Source organism: Staurois parvus, unplaced genomic scaffold (genome assembly GCF_062004578.1).
Source record: "Staurois parvus isolate SC_StPar_1 unplaced genomic scaffold, SC_StPar_1.0 ptg000496l, whole genome shotgun sequence".
NCBI lineage: Eukaryota > Metazoa > Chordata > Amphibia > Anura > Ranidae > Staurois > Staurois parvus.
In genome coordinates, this window is record NW_028318292.1 from 940549 (window position 1) to 967402 (window position 26854).

The following is a 26854-nucleotide window of genomic DNA, read 5'->3' on the forward strand; positions in this document are numbered from 1 at the left end:
TGGGCATCTGAGGAACTAACACCTAGCTGCCAACAGGTCCCATAGGACTGAGTGCAGATCAGGGTGGACAACAGGTAAGCAGCCCATAGATCATGCCATTTTCTTTCCATCCACACCTGGTCCGGTAGTGGACATACTTTGCCGTGTCCATGTGTAAGCTTTCTACCTTTCTTTGCTGTATGCTAACTACAAAATGCTAGATAAAGATTGAAAAAAAAAAAAAAAGAGTGGAATCTGACCTGGCACTAGTAGCCATGCTTCCCAGCATCCTCACTGCCCCAATCACTCCAATGCGCTTGTACTTCACCACTGTGCTGGAAAGCTGCTTCCTGATGACAATGTGCATCTCATCCTAAAGACACAAACAAACAAATCATTGTGGAGATATCCCTTCACTTCCTGTCCCATAGCCAAAATAGGAAGGAAATACCTGCAAATTAAGGGAATTCCCTAGGGCCCCCCAGGTCACCAGAACTAGTGTCCCCATTGGGAGATTTCCCCTCTACTACTTTTCTGGGGACAACCCAAAATTTGGAATTTAATTTCACTTTCAATGATAATGGTACACACAGCCAGAAAAAAAAACTGATAGGGGATCTAATCCCTCTCTACTCTGTTCAAAACAAAAAAAAGTTTTGCCTTTAGTTATACTTTAGGCCTCTTGCGCACAGTGCTGATGTTGTGCTTCTGCTTTTTTGAATGTAATTTCAGGTGTTTGTTTTGAGCGTATTCGTGCGTACTTCAGCGCATGTGCGCACAATATATTCGTAGGGAAAATTCATTAATATTTCTGCTCATATGCACGTATCTGTGCCCATTTGTACGTATTTGCACTCATTTGCGCATACCCGGCGTTAATTAGTGAGCAAAAATGCAGATTTTAACTTTTTTTTTACTGAGGAATACGCGGCGCTTGTTTACACTTCTGTGTGTAAAGGCACATTGTAAATAATGGGCTATATTTTACCTCAGTAAAAAAAAAAAAAAAAAAAAAAAAAACACTGTACTGAGCTTTTTCAAGCTGCAGTGTGCAAGAGGCCTTAAAGCAGAATTCCACCCAAAAGTGGAAGCTCCGCTTTTCTGCCTCCTCTGCCACATTTAGCACCTTTTGGGGGGGGGGGGGAGCAGGTACCTGTTTGTGACAGATACCCGCTCCCACTTCTGGCTGAGTTCACTGTGGAGAACTGAGCTGGAGGTTCAGCACCGCCTGCAGCCCTGTGGGACACTTCCAAGGTCCAAGTGGCCTGCAGCCAATTCACAAAGCGCTGTGCACTTTGCGCAGCTGGAAGCCGGCAGTGAAGTCGCAAGGCTTCGCTGCCGGTTGCCTTTAAAAAGATGGCAGCGCCAGCATCCGACAGCCAACTGAAGAATCCGCTTGGGATGACAAAACCGCTGGATGCCCGGACAGGTAAGTGCCCTATTATTAAGAGTCAGCAGCCACAGTATTTGTAGCTGCTGACTTTTAATTTATGTGTGGGAGGTGGCTGGGGTTTGGAACTCCGCTTTAAAGTGTAGGTTCAGAGCAGGGGCAGACTGACCATTTGGAAACTTGGGCACTGCCCGAGGGCCGGGGTCAGTAGGGGGCTCCCATGAGATGCCCCTGGTACCTTTTTCATAGGCTTTTTTGAGTTTGGGCAAGGACACAGGGGCCCCATGATCCCCTATTGCCCAGGAGCCCCATAAGTTGTTAGTCCGCCTCTGGTTCAGAGTGTGACCAGCTACAACCCTTCTGGCGTCTAGTCTTTGAGGTATACAAGATTTATGGTGAGTCCCTGGCCTTATCGCCGGAGATTGCTCTCCTCTCTATATTACGGGTTCACTGGCAACGCAGAAGAAATGTTTGTTGCGTTTCTTTCTATCTGCAGCTTGGCCAATCAATATCCCTCTTTTGGAAAATGGCCACCCCCCCCCCCCCACCTCTTTCGATGTGGGTTTCTGCAATTAATGATATCATGCGTATGGAAGAAATGTTACTTATGATAAACATAAGTTTCTTTGGTCGGTCTGGCTCCATTTCTCTTCCTCTTCGACCCTTCGAGGGTTGTGGGCCCCACAGTGTTCCAAAAGTAATGGCCTGGGTTTATCTGGCCACGGCCCTATGGTTGTCAGGTTGGCCCTATTGCCCACGTCTGACGACGGACCGCTGGGTCACGCTCCCGGGCCCAGGCGATGCACCGCCGTGATCCTGCCCCTTGCCTTCCCCGCCTCCCGACCCCTCTCATTTCTAGTCTTTGTTCGTCTCCGGTACTAGATTCTTTATTTTCTTTTTTTCCAAACTTCTCTAACCTTTCTCTTAGTTTTGTTTTTTACACTGTATTGTACAGAGGTGTCTCTCTGTGTTTTCTATATCTCACCCAGGGAGAGTTTCCTGAGAATTGTGTTCCAGACATCTTTGTACCAATTGCTATTGATCCGCTTCAATGAGTATAGTTATTATTATTATACAGGATTCAGTTATATGGAACTATTCCTCTGGATCATTTCTATGCTCGAGATTTATATGTGTTTGTTTATTTGTATATATCACCTATATTTTTCTGTTTTGTAAAATCACTACAAAAATGGTAATAAAGACAAAATTTGCCTTTAACCCTAGGTTCACATCTGTGCGGGTGGTGCTGCTGCGGATCCGTACGAAAATCCGTGCAGCCGCACCATCCGCGCAAAGAAATGCGGACCCGCGGGTGGGTGCCATTAGTTCTAATGGCACGCCGCCCGTACTGGAAAACGCAACTGTACTGGGAACCGAGGTTCCTCTGTGGGCTGTTTTTTCCAAAGAAGTGCAGGGACTTCTTCCCTGCGTGTCATGGGCGTCCACGGCCGAATAGATGTGAACCGGGGGTAAAGTGTAAGTTCACCTTTTCAGAAAAAATAAACCACTGCACACTCTACCCACCACCCTAGTCCCTGCTGTGCTTACCTTCAAGGATGCTGAGCTGTCAACTGCCCACACAGCCAATGCAGTGGTCCAGGGATTTGAAATCCCCACTGTTCTCCCTCTTTTTTCTGCAACGCTTCATGGATGGATCAGAGTTTTGCTCTGTGATGGTGCTGACCAATCAGAATCGCTTTGATCTGTCCCAGAAGCACTACACAGAGAAGTGCTGGGATCCCATATCCCCAGTCCGCTGTACCGGCTTGCATGGGCACTGACACTGACAGATCAGCATCCCTGCAAGTAAGTACAATGGGCATCGGGGGATGGGGGGGGAATAGAGAACCAATATGGTGTTCATTCTCCTTTTGTTTTTTCTGTAAAAGTGAACCAACACTTCAAATTGAATCATAAGTACAACGGTGTGTCTGTATTGGCTCCCACTTGTATGAGGAGCCCAGCCTTCAACATGGTGTCATGTGTACCTGGATGTGAACACCTTCATGGATGAACGCCAGCATGCAAAGGATTTGAAAGAGTTTGCGGATCTGTTGAGCATTCAGGTTATCCAGGTAGTCTAATATACCCTGCAAGGAAATACACCAACAGGGTTACTAGTTGTTCCAGAACAGTTCTATGTACGTGTTTGTTAATGGGATAAATCTGCAACAAACAGATAAAAGGAAAGCTTTGCGTTCGTCCAGCAGCAGTGATGACAACCTATAATATCAATGAAATGTAAAGCTGACCATTTATGTAGATCAATCCCCACCAGCATTCACCCACCTTGATGAACACAGCATACAGGGCCACGGCTGTAGAGTTACTGGATATCAAATCTGTTATTATATCCAGAGCGGAGTCCACTTCATCGGAATACCCGCTGCACACGTGAGTCACCAACGTCGCAATCAGCTCCTGGAAAATAAAACACACTAAGGCTTGAACAATTCATAGGTAACACAGAAAATCACCATAATTGTAATGTGTCCCCCCCCCCCAATCCCCTTATATGTAATAATCAACATCTCAAAACAGGGGTCTCAAAACTGTGGCCCTTTGCTTGCCTCTATGTGGCCCTGGGGGCACTATTCCATCTACTGGCACCAACAATGAGGCATAATTCCTGTTGCTGACAACAACAAAGGGGCACTAGACCTTCCACCGACAACAACTATGGGGCACTATTCCTTCCACTGACACCAACGATGGGGTGCTATTCCTCCCACTGACACCAATGATGGGGCACTATTCCTCCCACTGACACCAATGATAGGGCACCTATTCCCCCCACTGATAGCAATGATGGGGCACTATTCCCCCCACTGACACCAATGATGGGGCACTATTCCTCCCACTGACACCAATGATGGGGCACTGTTCCTCCCATTGACACCAATGATGGGGCACTGTTCCTCCCACTGACACCAATGATGGGGCACTGTTCCTCCCACTGACACCAATGATGGGGCACTATTCCTCCCACTGTCAATGATGGGGCACTATTCCTCCCACTGACACCAACGATGGGGTGCTAATCCTCCCACTGACACCAACAATAGGCCATTGATTACTTCCACTAGCCCTAGTCCGGTCCCCCTGAAGTCTGAAGGACAGTAAACTGATCCTTTGTTTAGAATGTTTGGAGCCCCCTGCCCCAGAACATTGCCCTCACTGTAACGTAGTGTGCCCTCCATCCTTATATGCCTGTAATATACAGCACCCCAGAACACTGCCCTCATTGTAATGTGGCCCACATGTGGTAACTGTTCCCAGTAAGACACACGACTCTCCTGCACAGTGCAACCAGGGCTGTCATATGGTCCACACTCACTTCTTACACAACATTCTTCAGACTAATATCACCATTGAACACAAGGGGGCGCCAGACTAAATGGAGTATGTACAATGGAAAAAAGACACACTTACCTGCTGGCAGTAGCGATCAAATGCAGAGAAGGCCAGCTTGTAGAGGTGGCTGCTGAACAAAGTGACTTCTGGTTCTGCAGACCTCAGGAGAGTCTGAGACAAGGACAATATGGAGGGAAAATAAATCATCAAAACCTGTAAAGAAGAGACAAAGCCATCAGCCGCCTGGAGATCAGATGTCTACACAAGTATAAAACCGATCCCTACTTCCCCAGAAAAATCCCCAAAATCAGATGGCAGTTATTCATTCACCAGAATTGGTTCCTACACCATTCCAGAGAGACGACACAAACGGAACACTGCATGAAAAAGTGTCACCCAGATCAGGGGCGGACTGACAACTCATGGGGCCCCCGGGCAATAGGGGATCATGGGGCCCCTGTGTCCTTGCCCAAACTCCAAAAAGCCTAGGAAAAAGGTACCAGGGGCATCTCATGGGGCCCCCTACTGACCCTGGGCCCTCGGGCAGTGCCCGAGTTTCCAAATGGTCAGTCCGCCCCTGACCCGGATGCATGAAGGTAAAAAAACCTCAAGCCTTTACAATTACTTTAAGGGAATCCTACGGGGATCCCCAGGTCACCAGAAATAGTGTCCCCACTGGAAGTTTTTCCCCTCTATTGCTTTAAAAAATGTGGGATTTTCTTTATTTTCACTTTCAATGATAATGGGAAACAGGATAGAGAGGGTGAATCTCCTTTAAGGGGAGCACAGGCAGTAATAAGCACTGACTGTGGTTCTAATGCCCTCCACTCGATCCAAAACTAAAAGAAATAAACATTTTGTCTTTAGTTACACTTTAATCATTTATTTATCATTGCGCACACACACACATATATATGTTTTGTGCACATTGTTTACCCATTTGCACTGTGATATATTTTTATACCATTCTGCTATAATCACATTTTTGTGCTGTATTTAAGGTATAATTATTTTTAAACTGCTGGCACTTGATTTGTGTAGGGGGTCAAATACACTTTTATCTGGCTTTAGTGTTATTAGCGCTGCACAATATTGGTTCTAATTGGTGGTACTATGTATCCGGGGACAGTGACAGCTGCTTATCTATTATAATTTGGGCCTTAGTGCAGTTTTCTTTCTTAGTTATGAAAAAAGTGTCATCTGGACGCTGCATATCACTGCCGAGGAAAAGTGTCCTCTGAATACTGCATGTCCCTGCATGGAAAGAGCATCACCTGGATGCTGCATGTCCCTGCATGGAAAGAGCATCACCTGGATGCTGCATGTCCCTGCATGGAAAGAGCATCACCTGGATGCTGCATGTCACTGCAAGCAACAAAGTGTCCTCTGAAAGCTGCATGTCCCTGCATGGAAAGAGCATCACCTGGATGCTACATGTCACTGCAAGCAACAAAGTGTTCTTTGAATGCTGCTGCATGAAAAGAGCATCACCTGGATGTCATATGTTGCTACATGAACAGGATCACCTGGGTGCTAAGCATCACTGCATGAACAGGATCACCTGGATGTCATATGTTGCTGCATGAACAGGATCACCTGGATGTCATATGTTGCTGCATGAACAGGATCACCTGGATGCTAAGCATCACTGCATGAACAGGATCACCTGGGTGTCATATGTTGCTGCATGAACAGGATCACCTGGGTGTCATATGTTGCTGCATGAACAGGATCACCTGGATGTCATATGTTGCTGCATGAACAGGATCACCTGGGTGCTGCAAGGCACAGCAATGTTCAGCAGCACAGAACTGATTGCAGAGGCGTGTACTGGAGTGATGGCAGAGGGGACTTACTGGAGTGATGGCAGAGGAGTGTACTGGAGTGATGGCAGAGGGACTTACTGGAGTGATGGCAGAGGGACTTACTGGAGTGATGGCAGAGGAGTGTACTGGAGTGATGGCAGAGGGACTTACTGGTGTGATGGCAGAGGGGACTTACTGGTGTGATGGCGGAGGGGACTTACTGGAGTGATGGCGGAGGGGACTTACTGGAGTGATGGCGGAGGGGACTTACTGGAGTGATGGCGGAGGGGACTTACTGGAGTGATGGCGGAGGGGACTTACTGGAGTGATGGCGGAGGGGACTTACTGGTGTGATGGCGGAGGGGACTTACTGGTGTGATGGCAGAGGGGACTTACTGGAGTGATGGCGGAGGGGACTTACTGGAGTGATGGCGGAGGGGACTTACTGGAGTGATGGCAGAGGGGACTTACTGGAGTGATGGCAGAGGGGACTTACTGGAGTGATGGCAGAGGGGACTGACTGGAGTGATGGCAGAGGGGACTGACTGGAGTGATGGCAGAGGGGACTGACTGGAGTGATGGCAGAGGGGACTGACTGGAGTGATGGCAGAGGGGACTGACTGGAGTGATGGCAGAGGGGACTGACTGGAGTGATGGCAGAGGAGTGTACTGGAGTGATTGCAGAGGAGTGTACTGGAGTGATGGCAGAGGGGACTTACTGGAGTGATGGCAGAGGGGACTTACTGGAGTGATGGCAGAGGGGACTTACTGGAGTGATGGCGGAGGGGACTTACTGGAGTGATGGCGGAGGGGACTTACTGGTGTGATGGCAGAGGGGACTTACTGGAGTGATGGCGGAGGGGACTTACTGGAGTGATGGCGGAGGGGACTTACTGGAGTGATGGCGGAGGGGACTTACTGGAGTGATGGCGGAGGGGACTTACTGGAGTGATGGCGGAGGGGACTTACTGGTGTGATGGCGGAGGGGACTTACTGGAGTGATGGCGGAGGGGACTTACTGGAGTGATGGCGGAGGGGACTTACTGGTGTGATGGCGGAGGGGACTTACTGGAGTGATGGCGGAGGGGACTTACTGGAGTGATGGCGGAGGGGACTTACTGGAGTGATGGCAGAGGGGACTTACTGGAGTGATGGCAGAGGGGACTGACTGGAGTGATGGCAGAGGGGACTGACTGGAGTGATGGCAGAGGGGACTGACTGGAGTGATGGCAGAGGGGACTGACTGGAGTGATGGCAGAGGGGACTTACTGGAGTGATGGCAGAGGAGTGTACTGGAGTGATTGCAGAGGAGTGTACTGGAGTGATGGCAGGGGGGACTTACTGGAGTGATGGCAGAGGGGACTTACTGGAGTGATGGCAGAGGGGACTTACTGGTGTGATGGCAGAGGGGACTTACTGGTGTGATGGCAGAGGGACTTACTGGTGTGATGGCAGAGGGACTTACTGGAGTGATGGCAGAGGGGACTTACTGGAGTGATGGCAGAGGGGACTTACTGGAGTGATGGCGGAGGGGACTTACTGGAGTGATGGCGGAGGGGACTTACTGGAGTGATGGCAGAGGGGACTTACTGGAGTGATGGCAGAGGGGACTGACTGGAGTGATGGCAGAGGGGACTGACTGGAGTGATGGCAGAGGGGACTGACTGGAGTGATGGCAGAGGGGACTGACTGGAGTGATGGCAGAGGGGACTGACTGGAGTGATGGCAGAGGGGACTTACTGGAGTGATGGCTGAGGGGACTTACTGGAGTGATGGCAGAGGGGACTTACTGGAGTGATGGCAGAGGGGACTTACTGGAGTGATGGCGGAGGGGACTTACTGGAGTGATGGCGGAGGGGACTTACTGGAGTGATGGCAGAGGGGACTTACTGGAGTGATGGCAGAGGGGACTGACTGGAGTGATGGCAGAGGGGACTGACTGGAGTGATGGCAGAGGGGACTTACTGGAGTGATGGCAGAGGGACTGACTGGAGTGATGGCAGAGGGGACTGACTGGAGTGATGGCAGAGGGGACTTACTGGAGTGATGGCAGAGGGGACTGACTGGAGTGATGGCAGAGGGGACTTACTGGAGTGATGGCAGAGGGGACTTACTGGAGTGATGGCAGAGGGGACTTACTGGAGTGATGGCAGAGGGGACTGACTGGAGTGATGGCAGAGGGGACTGACTGGAGTGATGGCAGAGGGGACTGACTGGAGTGATGGCAGAGGGGACTTACTGGAGTGATGGCAGAGGGGACTTACTGGAGTGATGGCAGAGGGGACTTACTGGAGTGATGGCAGAGGGGACTGACTGGAGTGATGGCAGAGGGGACTTACTGGAGTGATGGCAGAGGGGACTTACTGGAGTGATGGCAGAGGGGACTTACTGGTGTGTGCCTGCTGAAGGCATTGTGCAGGAGGGAGCTGGTGATGAAACCGCAGCGGATCTTGTTTCGCAGCACGCGCTCCACTTGTTTCTTACTGTTTGGGTTAGTTGAGTAAAGGATGAGGAGAACCAAAAAGTCTGTGACCTGCAGGGAAATCAGGGCAGAAATCATACAGCCATCAGGACATGTCCATTCCCTCCTACAGAGGTAACGTCTATTCACCACACCGTCCTACCTTGTGTTCCTCTGCATTGTTCACACTCTCTATAGCCTGAAAGACAACAAGCAAACATGACATCAACACTGAGGTCTGAACATATAGACATGACAGAGGGCTGCACCGTCCCTGCCATACCCTCCACACTCCTCGTCTGCACATATACAACTATATAGACATGACAGAGGGCTGCACCGTCCCTGCCATACCCTCCACACTCCTCGTCTGCACATATACAACTATATAGACATGACAGAGGGCTGCACCGTCCCTGCCATACCCTCCACACTCCTCGTCTGCACATATACAACTATATAGACATGTCAGAGGGCTGCACCGTCCCTGCCATACCCTCCACACTCCTCGTCTGCATATATACAACTATATAGACATGAGGGCTGCACCGTCCCTGCCATACCCTCCACACTCCTCGTCTGCACATATACAACTAATAGACATGTCAGAGGGCTGCACCGGTCTGCCATACCCTCCACACTCCTCGTCTGCATATATACATCTATAAAGACACGACAGAGGGCTGCACCGTCCCTGCCATACCCTCCACACTCCTCGTCTGCACATATACAACTATAAAGACACGACAGAGGGCTGCACCATCCCTGCCATACCCTCCACACTCCTCGTCTGCATATATACATCTATAAAGACACGACAGAGTGCTGCAAGGTATCTACCGTGAGGTCTGCACCCGGTCTGATGAGCAGAGAATGTGACAGTAAGAAAGGTTGACTATTCAGATACAATACAAATAACCAGATCACAAAAAAAAAAAAAAAAAAAGCAATATTTCAGGACTCACTTTGATCCAGGCTTCACACACGTGTTTCTGGAACCAGACGGCCGACTTTATCACCTCGGTAAGGATTGTGACACAGTCATGGCTGCCTTTCTCTGGGGCCTTCGTGGAGCTGAGGAAGACACAGAAGGGTTGAGTTACTAAAGGAAAATAGACTGTGCACTTTGCTGTTGCTCCAGAGCTTAGTAAATGAGGGGAAACGTGTGACTTCCATCATCCAATCACGTGCAAGCAAAATACTGTTCTTTTTGTTTTTCTTGTCTTGCAGGTGATTGGGTAATCTTTGCAAAGTGAACCTTCCCCTCATTTACTAAGCTCTGGAGCAACTGCACTTAGCAGGGTAATGTATACGGGGGTGGTGTCTCGTGCATCCCTCTGTATACAGGGGGTGGTGTCTCGTGCATCCCTCTGTATAAAGGGGGTGGTGTCTCGTGCATACCTCTGTATACAGGGGTGGTGTCTCATACATACCTCTGTATACAGGGATCGTGTCTCGTACATACCTCTCTATACAGGGATCGTGTCTCGTACATCCCTCTCTATACAGGGATCGTGTCTCGTACATCCCTCTCTATACAGGGATCGTGTCTCGTACATCCCTCTCTATACAGGGATCGTGTCTCGTACATCCCTCTCTATACAGGGATCGTGTCTCGTACATCCCTCTCTATACAGGGATCGTGTCTCGTACATCCCTCTGTATACAGGGATCGTGTCTCGTACATACCTCTGTATACAGGGATCGTGTCTCGTACATCCCTCTCTATACAGGGATCGTGTCTCGTACATCCCTCTCTATACAGGGATCGTGTCTCGTACATCCCTCTCTATACAGGGATCGTGTCTCGTACATACCTCTGTATACAGGGATCGTGTCTCGTACATCCCTCTCTATACAGGGATCGTGTCTCGTACATCCCTCTGTATACAGGGATCGTGTCTCGTACATCCCTCTCTATACAGGGATCGTGTCTCGTACATCCCTCTCTATACAGGGATCGTGTCTCGTACATACCTCTGTATACAGGGATCGTGTCTCGTACATCCCTCTCTATACAGGGATCGTGTCTCGTACATCCCTCTCTATACAGGGATCGTGTCTCGTACATCCCTCTCTATACAGGGATCGTGTCTCGTACATCCCTCTCTATACAGGGATCGCGTCTCGTACACACCTCTGTATACAGGGATCGCGTCTCGTACACACCTCTGTATACAGGGATCGCGTCTCGTACACACCTCTGTATACAGGGATCGCGTCTCGTACACACCTCTGTATACAGGGATCGTGTCTCGTACACACCTCTGTATACAGGGATCGCGTCTCGTACATACCTCTGTATACAGGGATCGCGTCTCGTACATACCTCTGTATACAGGGATCGCGTCTCGTACATACCTCTGTATACAGGGATCGTGTCTTGTAGATACCTCTCTATACAGGGATCGTGTCTTGTACATACCTCTGTATACAGGGGTGGTGTCTTGTACTTACCTCTGTATACAGGGATCGTGTCTCGTACATACCTCTGTATACAGGGATCGCGTCTCGTACATACCTCTGTATACAGGGATCGTGTCTCGTACATACCTCTGTATACAGGGATCGTGTCTCGTACATACCTCTGTATACAGGGATCGTGTCTCCTACATACCTCTGTATACAGGGATCGTGTCTTGTAGATACCTCTCTATACAGGGATCGTGTCTTGTACATACCTCTGTATACAGGGGTGGTGTCTTGTACTTACCTCTGTATACAGGGGTGGTGTCTCGTACATCCCTCTGTATACAGGGATCGTGTCTTGTACATACCTCTCTATACAGGGATCGTGTCTCGTACATACCTCTGTATACAGGGATCGTGTCTTGTACATACCTCTCTATACAGGGATCGTGTCTCGTACATACCTCTGTATACAGGGATCGTGTCTTGTACATACCTCTCTATACAGGGGTGGTGTCTCGTACATCCCTCTGTATACAGGGATCGTGTCTTGTACATACCTCTCTATACAGGGATCGTGTCTCGTACATACCTCTGTATACAGGGATCGTGTCTTGTACATACCTCTCTATACAGGGGTGGTGTCTCGTACATCCCTCTGCATACAGGGGTGGTGTCTTGTACATACCTCTGTATACAGGGGTGGTGTCTTGTACTTACCTCTGCATACAGGGATCGTGTCTTGTACATACCTCTGTATACAGGGATCGTGTCTCGTACATACCTCTGCATACAGGGGTGGTGTCTCGTACATCCCTCTGTATACAGGGATCGTGTCTTGTACATACCTCTGCATACAGGGGTGGTGTCTTGTACTTACCTCTTTGCAGACTTTGCTATTTTACTCTGAGTGGCAGGTAGCTGTGAAAGAGAAACACACAACTCCACATCCAATTTCTGGCGGAGCTCAGAAATGACCTGCAGGAAGAGAGAACATTGAGGCAGTTTTTCCCCTCTCTGTATTAGAAAAAAGGAATCGGCCAAACCATTTTTTGAAGTGCAGAACTCTTGTCCCGATTCCCACCAGAAGCATCACCTGCTCTATTTCTACATGGTGTCCCCAGATTTGTGTGGAAATCCTTCCCGGGTTCCCCACAATGGAGAGCGTGTAGTTGTGGTGAAGATATAAAAGTATACATGATGATTGGCTCAGTGATCTCTGTACAGCGCTGCGGTATATGTCAGAGCTATATACATGTATAATAATAATAGTGTGTTACTGTGGGGGAGGGGACATTAGAGTGTAAGCTCCTCTGGTGCAGAGACTGATGTGACTGTGGGGGAGGGGACAATGGAGTGTAAGCTCCTCTGGTACAGAGACTGATGTGACTGTGGGGGAGGGGACAATGGAGTGTAAGCTCCTCTGGTACAGAGACTGATGTGACTGTGGGGGAGGGGACATTGGAGTGTAAGCTCCTCTGGTGCAGAGACTGATGTGACTGTGGGGGAGGGGACAATGGAGTGTAAGCTCCTCTGGTACAGAGACTGATGTGACTGTGGGGGAGGGGACATTAGAGTGTAAGCTCCTCTTGTGCAGAGACTGATGTGACTGTGGGGGAGGAGACATTAGAGTGTAAGCTCCTCTGGTACAGAGACTGATGTGACTGTGGGGGGGGACATTAGAGTGTAAGCTCCTCTGGTGCAGAGACTGATGTGACTGTGGGGGAGGAGACATTAGAGTGTAAGCTCCTCTGGTGCAGAGACTGATGTGACTGTGGGGGAGGAGGCATTAGAGTGTAAGCTCCTCTGGTACAGAGACTGATGTGACTGTGGGGGGGGACATTAGAGTGTAAGCTCCTCTGGTGCAGAGACTGATGTGACTGTGAGGGAGGAGGCATTAGAGTGTAAGCTCCTCTGGTACAGAGACTGATGTGACTGTGGTGGAGGGGACATTGGAGTGTAAGCTCCTCTGGTGCATAGACTGATGTGACTGTGGGGGAGGGGACAATGGAGTGTAAGCTCCTCTGGTACAGAGACTGATGTGACTGTGGGGGAGGGGACATTAGAGTGTAAGCTCCTCTGGTACAGAGACTGATGTGACTGTGGGGGAGGGGACATTAGAGTGTAAGCTCCTCTGGTACAGAGACTGATGTGACTGGCTCAGTGATCTCTGTACAGCACTGCGGTATATGTCAGGGCTTTATAAATGTATAATAATAGTGTGTGACCGTGGGGGAGGGGACATTAGAGTGTAAGCTCCTCTGGTGCAGAGACTGATGGGACTTGCTCAGTGTTCTCTGTACAGTACCGTCAAAAATTGGAAGATGGTAAGGTGATGAAATAGGAAGGTTAAAAGGGAGCAGCAGTGCCAGGAAGTGCAGCGGGCAGGAAGTGATAGCCAGCGCACTCTATATACTCCTCCTCCATTTATTACAGAGGGAAAAAAAATAGCACTGGGCAGGATTTAAACTCTTCAAATGGTAGCCATGCTGTTCCTGCTGAATACTATCCATCTGGCTGCTATGGTCTCTCCCCACTGCTGAATGAAGGTGGAGCATTCAGAGTCTGCTGGCTGCAGGGAGCGGGAGTACTCTGTGTCTTATGTCCTTTTTGCCACCGAAACATGTGCTTCTTTTTATATTGCCCCAGTATGCCTCTGTTTCTCCTCCCCCATGCCAAAATGGTAGTATGTCTATATGTGTACACACACAAACATACATAGATATACACATCAGCCACTTTATTAAAGCGGAGTTCCACCTGAGAAAAAAAAAAAAAAGTCAGCAGCTACAAAAAATGTAGCTGCTGACTTTTAAAATACAGCCACTTACTGTCCCTCGGTTTAGCGGTGTCCTCACCACGGCTGGTTTCACCGGCCGTCTTCTCTCCCTGGCGCCGACATCTTCAGTGTGGGCACCCAGCTGACAGCTTGAGGCTTCACAGCCGGGTGCCCACTGCGCATGCGCGAGTAGAGCTGCGCTTTGTAAATGGCCTCGTAGTCTTCTGGGAGAGGATACCTGTCAAATTCAGGTACCCGCTCCCCAAAGTTGCCAAACCTTAATGGGGAGCGGGGGACAAAGATTTAAAGCGGAACTTCCCCCTTTGGGTGGAACTCAGTTTTAAGTCCACCTTACTAGTACCGGGCTAGACCCCCTTCTGTCTTCAGAACTGCCTCCATTCTTTGTGGCGTAGATTCAACAAGCTGTTGGGAACATTCCTCAGAGATTTTGGTCCATGTTGACACGATAGAATCACGCAGTTGCTGCAGATTTGTTGGCTGCACATCCATGAACTGTGGATACAAGGCAGGAAGGATCGATGCTTTCATGTTTTTTACGCCGATTTCTGACCCTACCATCTGAATGTTGCAGCTGAAATCCAGACTCATCAAATCAGGCAACGTTTTTCCAATCTTCTATTGTCCAATTTTGGTGAGCCTGTGCCAATGGTAGCCTCCGTTTCCTGTTCTTAGCTGACAGGAGTGGCACTCGGTGTGGTCTTCTGCTGCTGTAGCCCATCTGCTTTAACGTTCAGCCTGTTGTGTGTTCAGAGATGGTATTCTGCATACCTTGGTTGTAACGAGTGATTATTTGAGTTACTGTCTTCTTTCTATCATCTAGAACCAGTCTGCCCATTCTCCTCTGACATCAACCAAGCATTTTCATCCACACAACCACCCCTCACTGGATATTTTCTCTTTTTCGGACCATTCTTTGTAAACCCTAAAGATGGTTGTGCGTGACAATTGCAGTAGATCGGCAGTTTTTGAAATACTCAGACCAGCCCATCAGGCACCAACAACCATGCCACATTAAAAGCCACTTAAATCCCCTTTTGTTCCCCATTCTGATGCGATTGAACAGGTGTACCTGACAGAGTAGCCGGTGAGTGTATATTAGTTCACACAGGAGAGGGAGAGAGGGAGAGAGAGGGGAAGAGGGAGAGAGAGGGGAAGAGGGAGAGAGAGGGGAAGAGGGAGAGAGAGGGGAAGAGGGAGAGAGAGGGGAAGAGGGAGAGAGAGGGGAGAGGGAGAGAGGGAGGAGGGAACAGAGAGAGGGGGGAGAGGAGGGGGGGAGAAAGGGGGGGGGGGAGAGGGGGAAAGGGAGAGAAGAGGAGAGAGGGGGGAGAGAGAAGAGGAGAGAGGGAGAGAGAGAAGAGGAGAGAGGGGGGAGAGAGAAGAGGAGAGAGGGGGGAGAGAGAAGAGGAGAGAGGGGGGAGAGAGAAGAGGAGAGAGGGGGGAGAGAGAAGAGGAGAGAGGGGGGAGAGAGAAGAGGAGAGAGGGGGGAGAGAGAAGAGGCGAGAGGGGGGAGAGAGAAGAGGCGAGAGGGGGGAGAGAGAAGAGGCGAGAGGGGGGAGAGAGAAGAGGGGAGGGGGGGGGGGAAGAGGAGAGAGAAAGGGAGAGAAGAGAGAAAGGGAGAGAAGAGAGAGAAGAGGAGAGAGGGGGGAGAGAGAGGGGGGGAGAAAGGGAGAGAGGGGGGAGAGAGGGAGAGAGAGAACGGGGGGGAGAGAGGGGGGGCGGGGGAGAGAGGGGGGGGGAAGGGGGAAAGGGAGAGGGAGAGAGAGAGGGGGGGGAGAGAGAGAGGGGGGAGAGGGGAGAGAGAGACCCGAGAGACGAGAGAGGAGAGAGACGAGAGAGGGAGAAAGAGAGAGAGAAGAATGAAGAGAGAGAATGGTTTCTATGCAGAGCTCAGACTACTGTACAATCATTTTCAGTAAACTACTATTGCATACAATGGGGTTGTTTTACTATGGGCAAATAGACTGTGCACTTTGCAGGGGTGAGAGGCGGGTCTGCTGACTTCCATCACCTAATCATGCGCAGCAAGCAAATCATGTGTATATATTTTCCTTGCATGTGATTGGGTATTCTTTGTAAAGTGAAGCTTTACCTCATTTACTAAGCGCTGGAGCAACTTCACTTGCAAAGTGCAGAGTTTGTTACCCTTAGTAAATCAACCCTAATGTCTTCCAATAGATAAAAAGACAATACCTCCACTGCATCTGTCGGGGTGACCGTATGAAGGACGAACTTCACTATAACTGGCACCACTTCTAGGTCCACAGCGGACAGTGTAGACATCACCCATTGGCGAACCTGGAAAAGGAAGAGATTAGTGGTGTACACCCAATGAAAAGCCAGAGTTGCAGGTTTTATTGAGAAGGACGATACCTCTGTGAGAAGCTCGGTGTTCAGGTTTAGGCCGGAGAAGGCATCTAGAATGGGGACAGTGAGCTGGGAATTCTGCTGGAGGAGAGAGCTGGACGAACACATAGACACATTACTAAGACAACATACATGGGCTACACAGGGAAGAGCATTCACTCCAAAGACATGCTGGTAGGTTAATTGGATCCTGTCTAAATTGGCCCTAGTATGTGTATGTATGAATGTGAGTTAGGGACCTTAGATTGTATGCCCCTTGAGGGTTAGGGACCTTAGATTGTACACCCCTTGAGGGTTAGGGACCTTAGATTGTACACCCCTTGAGGGTTAGGGACCTTAGATTGTACGCCCCTTGAGGGTTAGGGACCTTAGATTGTACACCCCTTGAGGGTTAGGGACCTTAGATTGTACACCCCTTGAGGGTTAGGGACCTTAGATTGTACACCCCTTGAGGGTTAGGGGCCTTAGATTGTACACCCCTTGAGGGTTAGGGACCTTAGATTGTACGCCCCTTGAGGGTTAGGGACCTTAGATTGTACACCCCTTGAGGGTTAGGGACCTTAGATTGTACGCCCCTTGAGGGTTAGGGACCTTAGATTGTACGCCCCTTGAGGGTTAGGGACCTTAGATTGTACGCCTCTTGAGGGTTAGGGACCTTAGATTGTACGCCCCTTGAGGGTTAGGGACCTTAGATTGTACGCCCCTTGAGGGTTAGGGACCTTAGATTGTACGCCACTTGAGGGTTAGGGACCTTAGATTGTACACCCCTTGAGGGTTAGGGACCTTAGATTGTACACCCCTTGAGGGTTAGGGACCTTAGATTGTACACCCCTTGAGGGTTAGGGACCTTAGATTGTACACCCCTTGAGGGTTAGGGACCTTAGATTGTACGCCCCTTGAGGGTTAGGGACCTTAGATTGTACACCCCTTGAGGGTTAGGGACCTTAGATTGTACACCCCTTGAGGGTTAGGGACCTTAGATTGTACGCCCCTTGAGGGTTAGGGGCCTTAGATTGTATGCCCCTTGAGGGTTAGGGACCTTAGATTGTACGCCCCTTGAGGGTTAGGGACCTTAGATTGTACGCCCCTTGAGGGTTAGGGGCCTTAGATTGTACACCCCTTGAGGGTTAGGGACCTTAGATTGTACACCCCTTGAGGGTTAGGGACCTTAGATTGTACGCCTCTTGAGGGTTAGGGGCCTTAGATTGTACACCCCTTGAGGGTTAGGGGCCTTAGATTGTACACCCCTTGAGGGTTAGGGACCTTAGATTGTACACCCCTTGAGGGTTAGGGGCCTTAGATTGTACGCCCCTTGAGGGTTAGGGACTGATGTGAATGTACAATATATATGTAAAGCACTGCGTAAAATAACGGTGATATATAAGTACCTGAAATAGATAAATAAAATTATCCCTCAGAAAATAGAAGTGAGGGAAAAAGAGAAGGACAGATCCCATTTGGTTCTCATTATACCTGTTGTGTATGTGGATGGACTAAAACATATTTTGGGGGAATTTACTAACACTGGAGCACTCAGAATCTGGTGCAGCTGTGCATGGTAGCCAATCAGCTTCTAACTTCAGCTTGTTCTATTAAGCTTTCACAAAAAAAATAAATAAATAAATAAAATGAAAAAAAAACTGAAGCGGATTGCTTTCTATGCAGAGCTGTGCCAGATTTTGCACCATGCAGTTTTAGTACATAACCCCCTTTCTGTTATACAAACACACCTGAGCTCCTTAGCGACATCATTGTGCTCAGAGTCCTCCAGGATTTCGGGAAGGCTGCTGATGATGTGTTGCTGGACATCAGCCGGGGATACCAGGATCAGCTGCATGATCTTAGAAGTCAGATCCTACAAAAGGAGAAACAGAGATTACTGAGGAGACCCTACCTAAAGATAACAGATTAAAGGATAAGTTCACCTTTGGGAACATATTACATGTTCCACCCATTTTTAGGGTGGAACATGTAACACGTTCCCATAGCCGGCCCCCTCCCCCTCCCTCTGACAGATAGTAAGAGGAGACCTCTCCCCATACTATCTGTCAAATTTGAAAACAGGACTTCCATGAATGAATGAACTGCAAGCCTTAGCGGCTGTCGGCTTGTAGGTTTCAATGAACTACCAGGGTGCTGTGGAGAGCCATGGTACTTCACTGAAGCTTGCCGTCAGTATATCTGCTTGGTCGTACATCCCGTATGGCAAGCAGATATTCTGACAGGTCTGCAGGAGACCTGCATGGCATGAGCGATCTACTGATCACTGATGCAATGCTTTCCAGGCTCCTTTAGACAAAAATAATAAATGCTCATTTTTTTACCTGCAACAAAAAAGGTGAACCTATCCTTTAAAGAGAGATCAACATAGAGATGACAGATTACAGAGAGATCCTAAAAGACAGCAGAGATTACAAAGAGCTCCTACACAGAGATTACAGAGAGTTCCTACATAGAGATATCAGAGAGGTCCTACATAGAGATATCAGAGAGGTCCTACATAGAGATGTCAGAGAGGTCCTACATAGAGATGTCAGAGAGGACCTACATAGAGATGTCAGAGAGGTCCTACATAGAGATGTCAGAGAGGTCCTACATAGAGATATCAGAGAGGTCCTACATAGAGATTTCAGAGAGGTCCTACATAGAGATGTCAGAGAGGTCCTACATAGAGATGTCAGAGAGGTCCTACATAGAGATGTCAGAGAGGTCCTACATAGAGATGTCAGAGAGGTCCTACATAGAGACTGCAGAGAGGTCCTACATAGAGACTGCAGAGAATTCCTACATAGAGATTACAGAGAGGTCCTACATAGAGATTACAGAGAGGTCCTACATAGAGATTACAGAGAGGTCCTACATAGAGATGTCAGAGAGGTCCTACATAGAGATGTCAGAGAGGTCCTACATAGAGATGTCAGAGAGGTCCTACATAGAGATTGCAGAGAGGTCCTACATAGAGATTACAGAGAGGTCCTACATAGAGATTGCAGAGAGGTCCTACATAGAGATGTCAGAGAGGTCCTACATAGAGATTGCAGAGAGGTCCTACATAGAGATTACAGAGAGGTCCTACATAGAGATTGCAGAGAGGTCCTACATAGAGATGTCAGAGAGGTCCTACATAGAGATTGCAGAGAGGTCCTACATAGAGATGTCAGAGAGGTCCTACATAGAGATTACAGAGAGGTCCTACATAGAGACTGCAGAGAGGTCCTACATAGAGATGTCAGAGAGGTCCTACATAGAGATTGCAGAGAGGTCCTACATAGAGATTACAGAGAGGTCCTACATAGAGATTGCAGAGAGGTCCTACATAGAGATTGCAGAGAGGTCCTACATAGAGATTACAGAGAGGTAATACATAGAGATGTCAGAGAGGTCCTACATAGAGACTGCAGAGAGGTCCTACATAGAGATTACAGAGAGGTCCTACATAGAGATTACAGAGAGGTCCTACATAGAGATGTCAGAGAGGTCCTACATAGAGATGTCAGAGAGGTCCTACATAGAGATGTCAGAGAGGTCCTACATAGAGATTACAGAGAGGTCCTACATAGAGATTACAGAGAGGTCCTACATAGAGATTACAGAGAGGTCCTACATAGAGATGTCAGAGAGGTCCTACATAGAGATGTCAGAGAGGTCCTACATAGAGATTACAGAGAGATCCTACATAGAGATTGCAGAGAGATCCTACATAGAGATGTCAGAGAGGTCCTACATAGAGATGTCAGAGAGGTCCTACATAGAGATGTCAGAGAGGTCCTACATAGAGACTGCAGAGAGGTCCTACATAGAGACTGCAGAGAATTCCTACATAGAGATTACAGAGAGGTCCTACATAGAGATTACAGAGAGGTCCTACATAGAGATTACAGAGAGGTCCTACATAGAGATGTCAGAGAGGTCCTACATAGAGATGTCAGAGAGGTCCTACATAGAGATGTCAGAGAGGTCCTACATAGAGATTGCAGAGAGGTCCTACATAGAGATTACAGAGAGGTCCTACATAGAGATTGCAGAGAGGTCCTACATAGAGATTGCAGAGAGGTCCTACATAGAGATTACAGAGAGGTAATACATAGAGATGTCAGAGAGGTCCTACATAGAGACTGCAGAGAGGTCCTACATAGAGATTACAGAGAGGTCCTACATAGAGATTACAGAGAGGTCCTACATAGAGATGTCAGAGAGGTCCTACATAGAGATGTCAGAGAGGTCCTACATAGAGATGTCAGAGAGGTCCTACATAGAGATTACAGAGAGGTCCTACATAGAGATTACAGAGAGGTCCTACATAGAGATTACAGAGAGGTCCTACATAGAGATGTCAGAGAGGTCCTACATAGAGATGTCAGAGAGGTCCTACATAGAGATTACAGAGAGATCCTACATAGAGATTGCAGAGAGATCCTACATAGAGATTGCAGAGAGATCCTACATAGAGATGTCAGAGAGCTCCTACATAGAGATGTCAGAGAGCTCCTACACAGATTGCAGAGAGGTCCTACTTATAGATTGCAGAGAGATCCTACTTAGAGATTGCAGACAGGTCCTACATAGAGATTACAGAGAGGTCCTACATAGAGATTACAGAGAGGTCCTACATAGAGATTACAGAGAGATCCTACATAGAGATGTCAGAGAGGTCCTACATAGAGATGTCAGAGACTACACCAAGCTTCCAGGGACTTCATCTAAAGCCCATATCAGAAATAGTGATCCTGTCATCGTCAGAAACTCAACATCATCAGGGTTCCAAAAATGTGCAAGGAGACCCCCCCCCCCCCCCCAGGCACACAGCCAAGGAGTTTTATAGTGAAGTGGGTGAAGCCTGATGGAAATTGAGAGATTTGTTTTCCATCAGGCCCACCTACCTTTTGATTAAGTCATAGGTGCTGCATGGACATCCTGTGCAGAAACTGAGCACAGAGAATAGAGCCGGGCAGAGCACTGAGACTATCCTGCACAGACATTACCTTGCTGCTTACAACCAGATCCAGCCATTTCAGCTGATTGATGATTAGACGAGGAATGCTGATTCCGTCACTGCCGACACTGGAAACACAAAGGTAGAAATGAGAGGACTCCGTGAGTAGTTCTAATATGACATAACTGATACAAGAGAAATAAAGTGTACCTGTCATACAGAAATTCCGGGATCTTCTCAAACAGCATGTTTATCAAAGGCCCCTAAACAACACAGAAGGTTTGTGAAAGTAACAACATCGAAACATTTCACCAAAAATGTCAGTAAGAATGGATAATCACGGACATACCTGTAAGGTCTCACTTCCCAATAGGATCTTGATGAGGCTGTCATGAAATGACCTGAAGGCCGGATTACTGAGAGAAGAAAAAGAGGTGATAAGATGACAGTGAGTGGGACATCTGATTTTTATACTCATCATAAAATATATGAAGTACATGGAGGGATACAGGAATCTAGATAGTTGGGTATCAGGAAAGGGGGGGGGGGGGTGTAAATCCTCTGGAGGGCGAGGGGTTAAATAGGCTGTAAACCACACAGGAGATTTGTAGTACCTCAAGAGTAGATTACTCCGTATCAGGAAGGGGGGGGGGAGCGGGGGTAAATCCTCTGGAGGGCGAGGGGTTAAATAGGCTCTAAACCACACAGGAGATTTGCAGCACCTCAAGAGTAGATTACCCCGTATCAGGAAGGGCGGGGGGGGGGGGGAGCGGGGGTAAATCCTCTGGAGGGAGAGGGGTTAAATAGGCTGAAACCACACAGGAGATTTGCAGCACCTCAGAAGTAGATTACCCCGTATCAGGAAAGGGGGGGGGGTAAATCCTCTGGAGGGCGGGGGGTTAAATAGGCTGAAACCACACAGGAGATTTGTAGTACCTCAAGAGTAGATTGCCCCGTATCAGGAAAGGGGGGGGGGGGTAAATCCTCTGGAGGGCGGGGGGTTAAATAGGCTGAAACCACACAGGAGATTTGTAGTACCTCAAGAGTAGATTGCCCCGTATCAGGAAAGGGGGGGGGGGGGTAAATCCTCTGGAGGGCGGGGGGTTAAATAGGCTGAAACCACACAGGAGATTTGTAGTACCTCAAGAGTAGATTACCCCGTATCAGGAAGGGGGGGGGGAATCCTCTGGAGGGTGAGGGGTTAAATAGGCTGAAACCACACAGGAGATTTGTAGTACCTCGGGAGTAGATTACCCCATATCAGGAGGGGGGGGGGTAAAACTACAGAGTCTCCTGTGGAGTTGAGGATGAATTCTTCATATACATAGGAAAGCATGGAGAATAAACAAACACACAGACAGGAGAGCTCACCCCTCCTCCTCCTTATTAGATCGTCCACATGGAAGAAGACAATTCCTGAAATATTCCCGATCTTCAATATGTGACTCCAGCCCCGCCATAAACTCCTCCGTCACCTACATACAGATCACATCCATCATTTGTATTCATGCAGAGAAGAACAATGTGCCCATTGGTTTATGTTACAACAAATACTGTGGAAGCTTGACCTGGAAAATGGTCAATGAATGGCTCTCCACACACATATACAGTATACTGGTCAACCCCCCACCTAATATTGACTAGGTCCCCCTTTTGCCACTAAAACAGCCCTGACCCATCCAGGCATGGACTCTACTACACTTCTGAAGGCAGGTTGTGGTATCCGGCACCAAACCATCAGTAGCAGATCCTTCAAGTCCTGTAAGTTGTGAAGTGAGGCCTCAATGGATTGGAATTTCCAGCACAGATGGATTGAGATCTGGAGAATTTAGAGGCCAAGTCAACTCACGCAACAAACTGAAATGCTCTGTGTGTTCTGACACCTCTCTATCAGAACCAGCAATCTGAGCAGTAGCTCTTCTATTGGATCGGACTACATGGGCCAGCCTTCCCTACCTACATGTGAACCTTGGCCCTGTCGCCGGTTCACAGGTTCTACTTCTCTAGCACTTTTGGTCAGTCCTGACCAGGGCAGACTGACCATTTGAGAACTCGGGCACTGCCCGAGGGCCGGGGGTCAGTAGGGGGACCCATGAGATGCCCCTGGTACCTTTCATAGGCTTTTTTGGGTGTGGTTTGAGTGTGGGCAAGGACACAGGGGCCCCATGATCCCCTATTGCCCGGGGGCCCCATGAGTTGTCAGTCCACCCCTGGTCCTGACCACTGCAGACCGGGAACAACCCACAAGAGCTGCAGTTTTGGAGTTGCTCTGACCCAGATGTCCAGCCATTTGGGCCCTTGTCAAAGCCACTCAAATCCTTGCACTTGTCTATTTATTCTGCTTTCATCCCCTCATCTCTGCTGAATCCAAGCTCCATGTAATCTGAGCAGTAGCTCTTCTATTGGATCGGACTACACGGGCCAGCCTTCCCTCCCTACATGTGAACCTTGGCCGCCCGAGACCCTGTCACCGATTCACAGGTTCTCCTTCCTTGGAGCACTTTTGGTCGGTCCTGACCACTGCAGGCCGGGAACAACCCACAAGACTTGCAGTTTTGGAGTTGCTCTGACCCAGTTGTCCTGCCATTACAATTGGGCCCTTGTCAAAGTCACTCAAATCCTTGCACTTGTCTATTCTGCTTTCATCATCTCATCTCTGCTGAATCCAAGCTCCATGTAATCTGAGCAGTAGCTCTTCTATTGGATTGGACTACACGGGCCAACCTTCCCTCCCTACATGTGAACCTTGGTCGCCCAAGACCCCGTCGCCAGTTCACAGGTTCTCCTTCCCTGGAGCACTTTTGGTCGGTCCTGACCACTGCAGACCGGGAACAACCCACAAGAGCTGCAGTTTTGGAGTTGCTCTGACCCAGTTGTCCAGCCATTTGGGCCCTTGTCAAAGCCACTCAAATCCTTGCACTTGTCTATTTATTCTGCTTTCATCACCTCATCTCTGCTGAATCCAAGCTCCATGTACTCACATTTGAAGATCTGGTCTGCTTCCTTAACGCTTGCAGCAACGCCTTCTGGAAAGCAGTCTGATCCACAGCTGGAAAGACACAATCAATACGTAATCATAGCAATTTCTGAATTGAACATTATACATTTAGATGGTGGGAGGGACAGCCAGCTCAGGACATCAAAATCTCTACAGCTAGGAAAGACTTCGCATGACCGAAGGTAATAAATTATTATTATACAGCATTCATACAGTGCCAATAGTTTGCACAGCGCTTTACAATATAAAGGGAAACAACACAGCAACAATGCAGGTCATTTTGGGGTCATTGCAGGTCATTTTGATTAGCTCAGCATGAAAAGAGCTTTCCTGGAGCATTTCAGTTCCCGGTAGTGCAAATGATGCAAACAATCTACTATGGGTGGCAAGGCACTGTCACCGGGGTCTCTGTGATCAAGTTGTGGACAGGCACAAGTCAGGAGATGGATACAAAAACATGTCAAAGGCTTTATCAATGCCTAGAAGCAGAGTGAAGTCTATTATGAAGTGGAAGGTATTTGGTACAACACAGACCCTCCCTGGATCAGGACGTCGCTCCAAACTGGATAACGGAAACTGGTCAGAGAGGTTACCAAGAGGCCTACAGCAACTCTGAAGCCGTGTCAGGAATTGATGACAAAGAGCGGTCATTGTGTGCATGTGACACCAATATCACAAATCCTCCACAAATGTGGCTTGTATGGGAGGGTTGCAAGGAAAAAGTCGCTCAAGAAAGGCTGCATGCGATCACCACTGAGCTTTGCCAAAATGCACCTTGAAGATTCTGAGGTCACATGGAAAAAGGGGTTCTGGTCAGAAGAGACTGAAATGGAATGATTTCACCTCAACACTAAACGCTATGTCTGGTGGAAATCCAATCCAGCTCACCATCCAAATCCCACCATTCCTACAGTACAGCATGGAGGGGGGAATATCCTGTTATGAGGGGTTCACTGCAGCCGGGACTGGAGCACTTGGCAAGACAGAAGGAAAAAATGGACAGGGCAAAATCCCATCACATTCTGGAGGAAAATCTGCCACCCTCTCCCAGTTGTCAATGGGAAGAAGGTTTACCTTCCAACATGAGCCAAAGCACACAGCAAATATGACCCTGCAGTAGTGGAGGGGGAAAAAGGTGAATGTCCTTGCATGGCCTAGTCAGAGTCCAGACTTAAACCCCATTGAAAATCTGTGGAATGACTTGAAGACTGCAGTCCCCAAACATCACCATCAAATTTACCTGAACTTGAGTCATTCTCCAAAGAAGAGCGGGCAACTATTGCAAAGTCTAGATGTGCAAAGTTAGTAGAGACATCCCAACAGACTAAAGGCTGGAATTAAAGCAAAAAGGGGTCTCAACCAAAGTGGAGTCACTCTTTAAACAAGGACGGTTTTAAACATCCTATTAGAACAGAAGCTACCCTGACCAGCCATTTAAAGCGGAGCTCCACCCAAAAGGGGAAGTTCCACTTTAAGGACTGCTCTCCCGCTCCCCCTTAACCCCCCTGGCGGTATTCCCGAGTGTAGCTCGGGGTAAAGTTTCAGCACAAGCAGTAACCCCGAGCTACACTCGGGAATACATTGCAGCGTTGCTCTGGGATCTCTTCTGCACTTACCTTGTCCTGCGCTCCCGCGATGTCCCCCCTGCAGTGTCCCCAGCAATCTCCTCCGGCTTCTGGGTTCCGTTCCCTGCGACGTCGGGACGGAACTGGCGGGAAATTTAAAAATGTGAAAAAAGTGACGTTCACTAAATACACTAAAATCACATAGTATAACATTCCTGTATCAAACCATTTCACATACATTTTGTCCCGAGTGCTTTGTCCGGCGCCCTGCCTACATTTTTACTGTTCTTTCTGCCTGGAAACTGAGAAACGTCCATGGCGTCCAAAAAGCGTCCCTTTAGGTCAGACGCGGTTTTAGACCGGCTAGAGAACAGCGATAGTAAATCAGAACCACTTGCAGAATTGAGTGATAATGATTTGTGGGGGAAATTCCTCATCAGACACTGAAAACGATTCTGCGACTGAGCTCAGCGATGTGCGAACTTGGCGCTCTATTTCACATTTCAGTGTTTTTGGTTTGATTATATTATTGAATTATATTTATTATTATTTTTTATGATTATTTATTAAATTATAATTTATAATTTCCTGTTTCAAATTTTATCATCCCCGGGATGTTTACTAGACTCGTTTGGACAGATTTCAGTGAGTTATTCCTAAGAATTACAGGCCTACAATAAAAAAAATACATATTTTCATGCAAAAAAATGTACCGCTTTGAGCACAGAAATACTGACATATTCAGACTGCTAAGGAGGCTACGGATTGACATCTTTGGGGTGCGGGTACCTGA

At 48.4% G+C, this 26854-nt stretch overlaps 1 protein-coding gene across 2 annotated transcripts in view; it reads right to left on the minus strand.

Moving 5' to 3' along the window:
- FANCD2 (FA complementation group D2) overlaps window positions 1-26854 on the minus strand; it is a 70870-nt gene that overhangs the window by 37341 nt on the left and 6675 nt on the right. For both annotated transcript variants that reach the window (XM_089689761.1, XM_089689760.1), the window contains exons 4-19: window positions 24480-24547; window positions 22870-22973; window positions 21848-21914; window positions 21709-21761; window positions 21548-21626; window positions 18296-18420; window positions 16572-16659; window positions 16392-16496; window positions 12282-12379; window positions 9958-10066; window positions 9156-9191; window positions 8921-9064; window positions 4805-4939; window positions 3662-3793; window positions 3361-3462; window positions 240-352 (exon numbers count right to left, since the gene is read on the minus strand). In XM_089689761.1, the coding sequence (XP_089545887.1) occupies window positions 240-352; window positions 3361-3462; window positions 3662-3793; window positions 4805-4939; window positions 8921-9064; window positions 9156-9191; window positions 9958-10066; window positions 12282-12379; window positions 16392-16496; window positions 16572-16659; window positions 18296-18420; window positions 21548-21626; window positions 21709-21761; window positions 21848-21914; window positions 22870-22973; window positions 24480-24547 (1558 nt within the window). The remainder of the gene's footprint in view (window positions 1-239; window positions 353-3360; window positions 3463-3661; window positions 3794-4804; window positions 4940-8920; window positions 9065-9155; window positions 9192-9957; window positions 10067-12281; window positions 12380-16391; window positions 16497-16571; window positions 16660-18295; window positions 18421-21547; window positions 21627-21708; window positions 21762-21847; window positions 21915-22869; window positions 22974-24479; window positions 24548-26854) is intronic.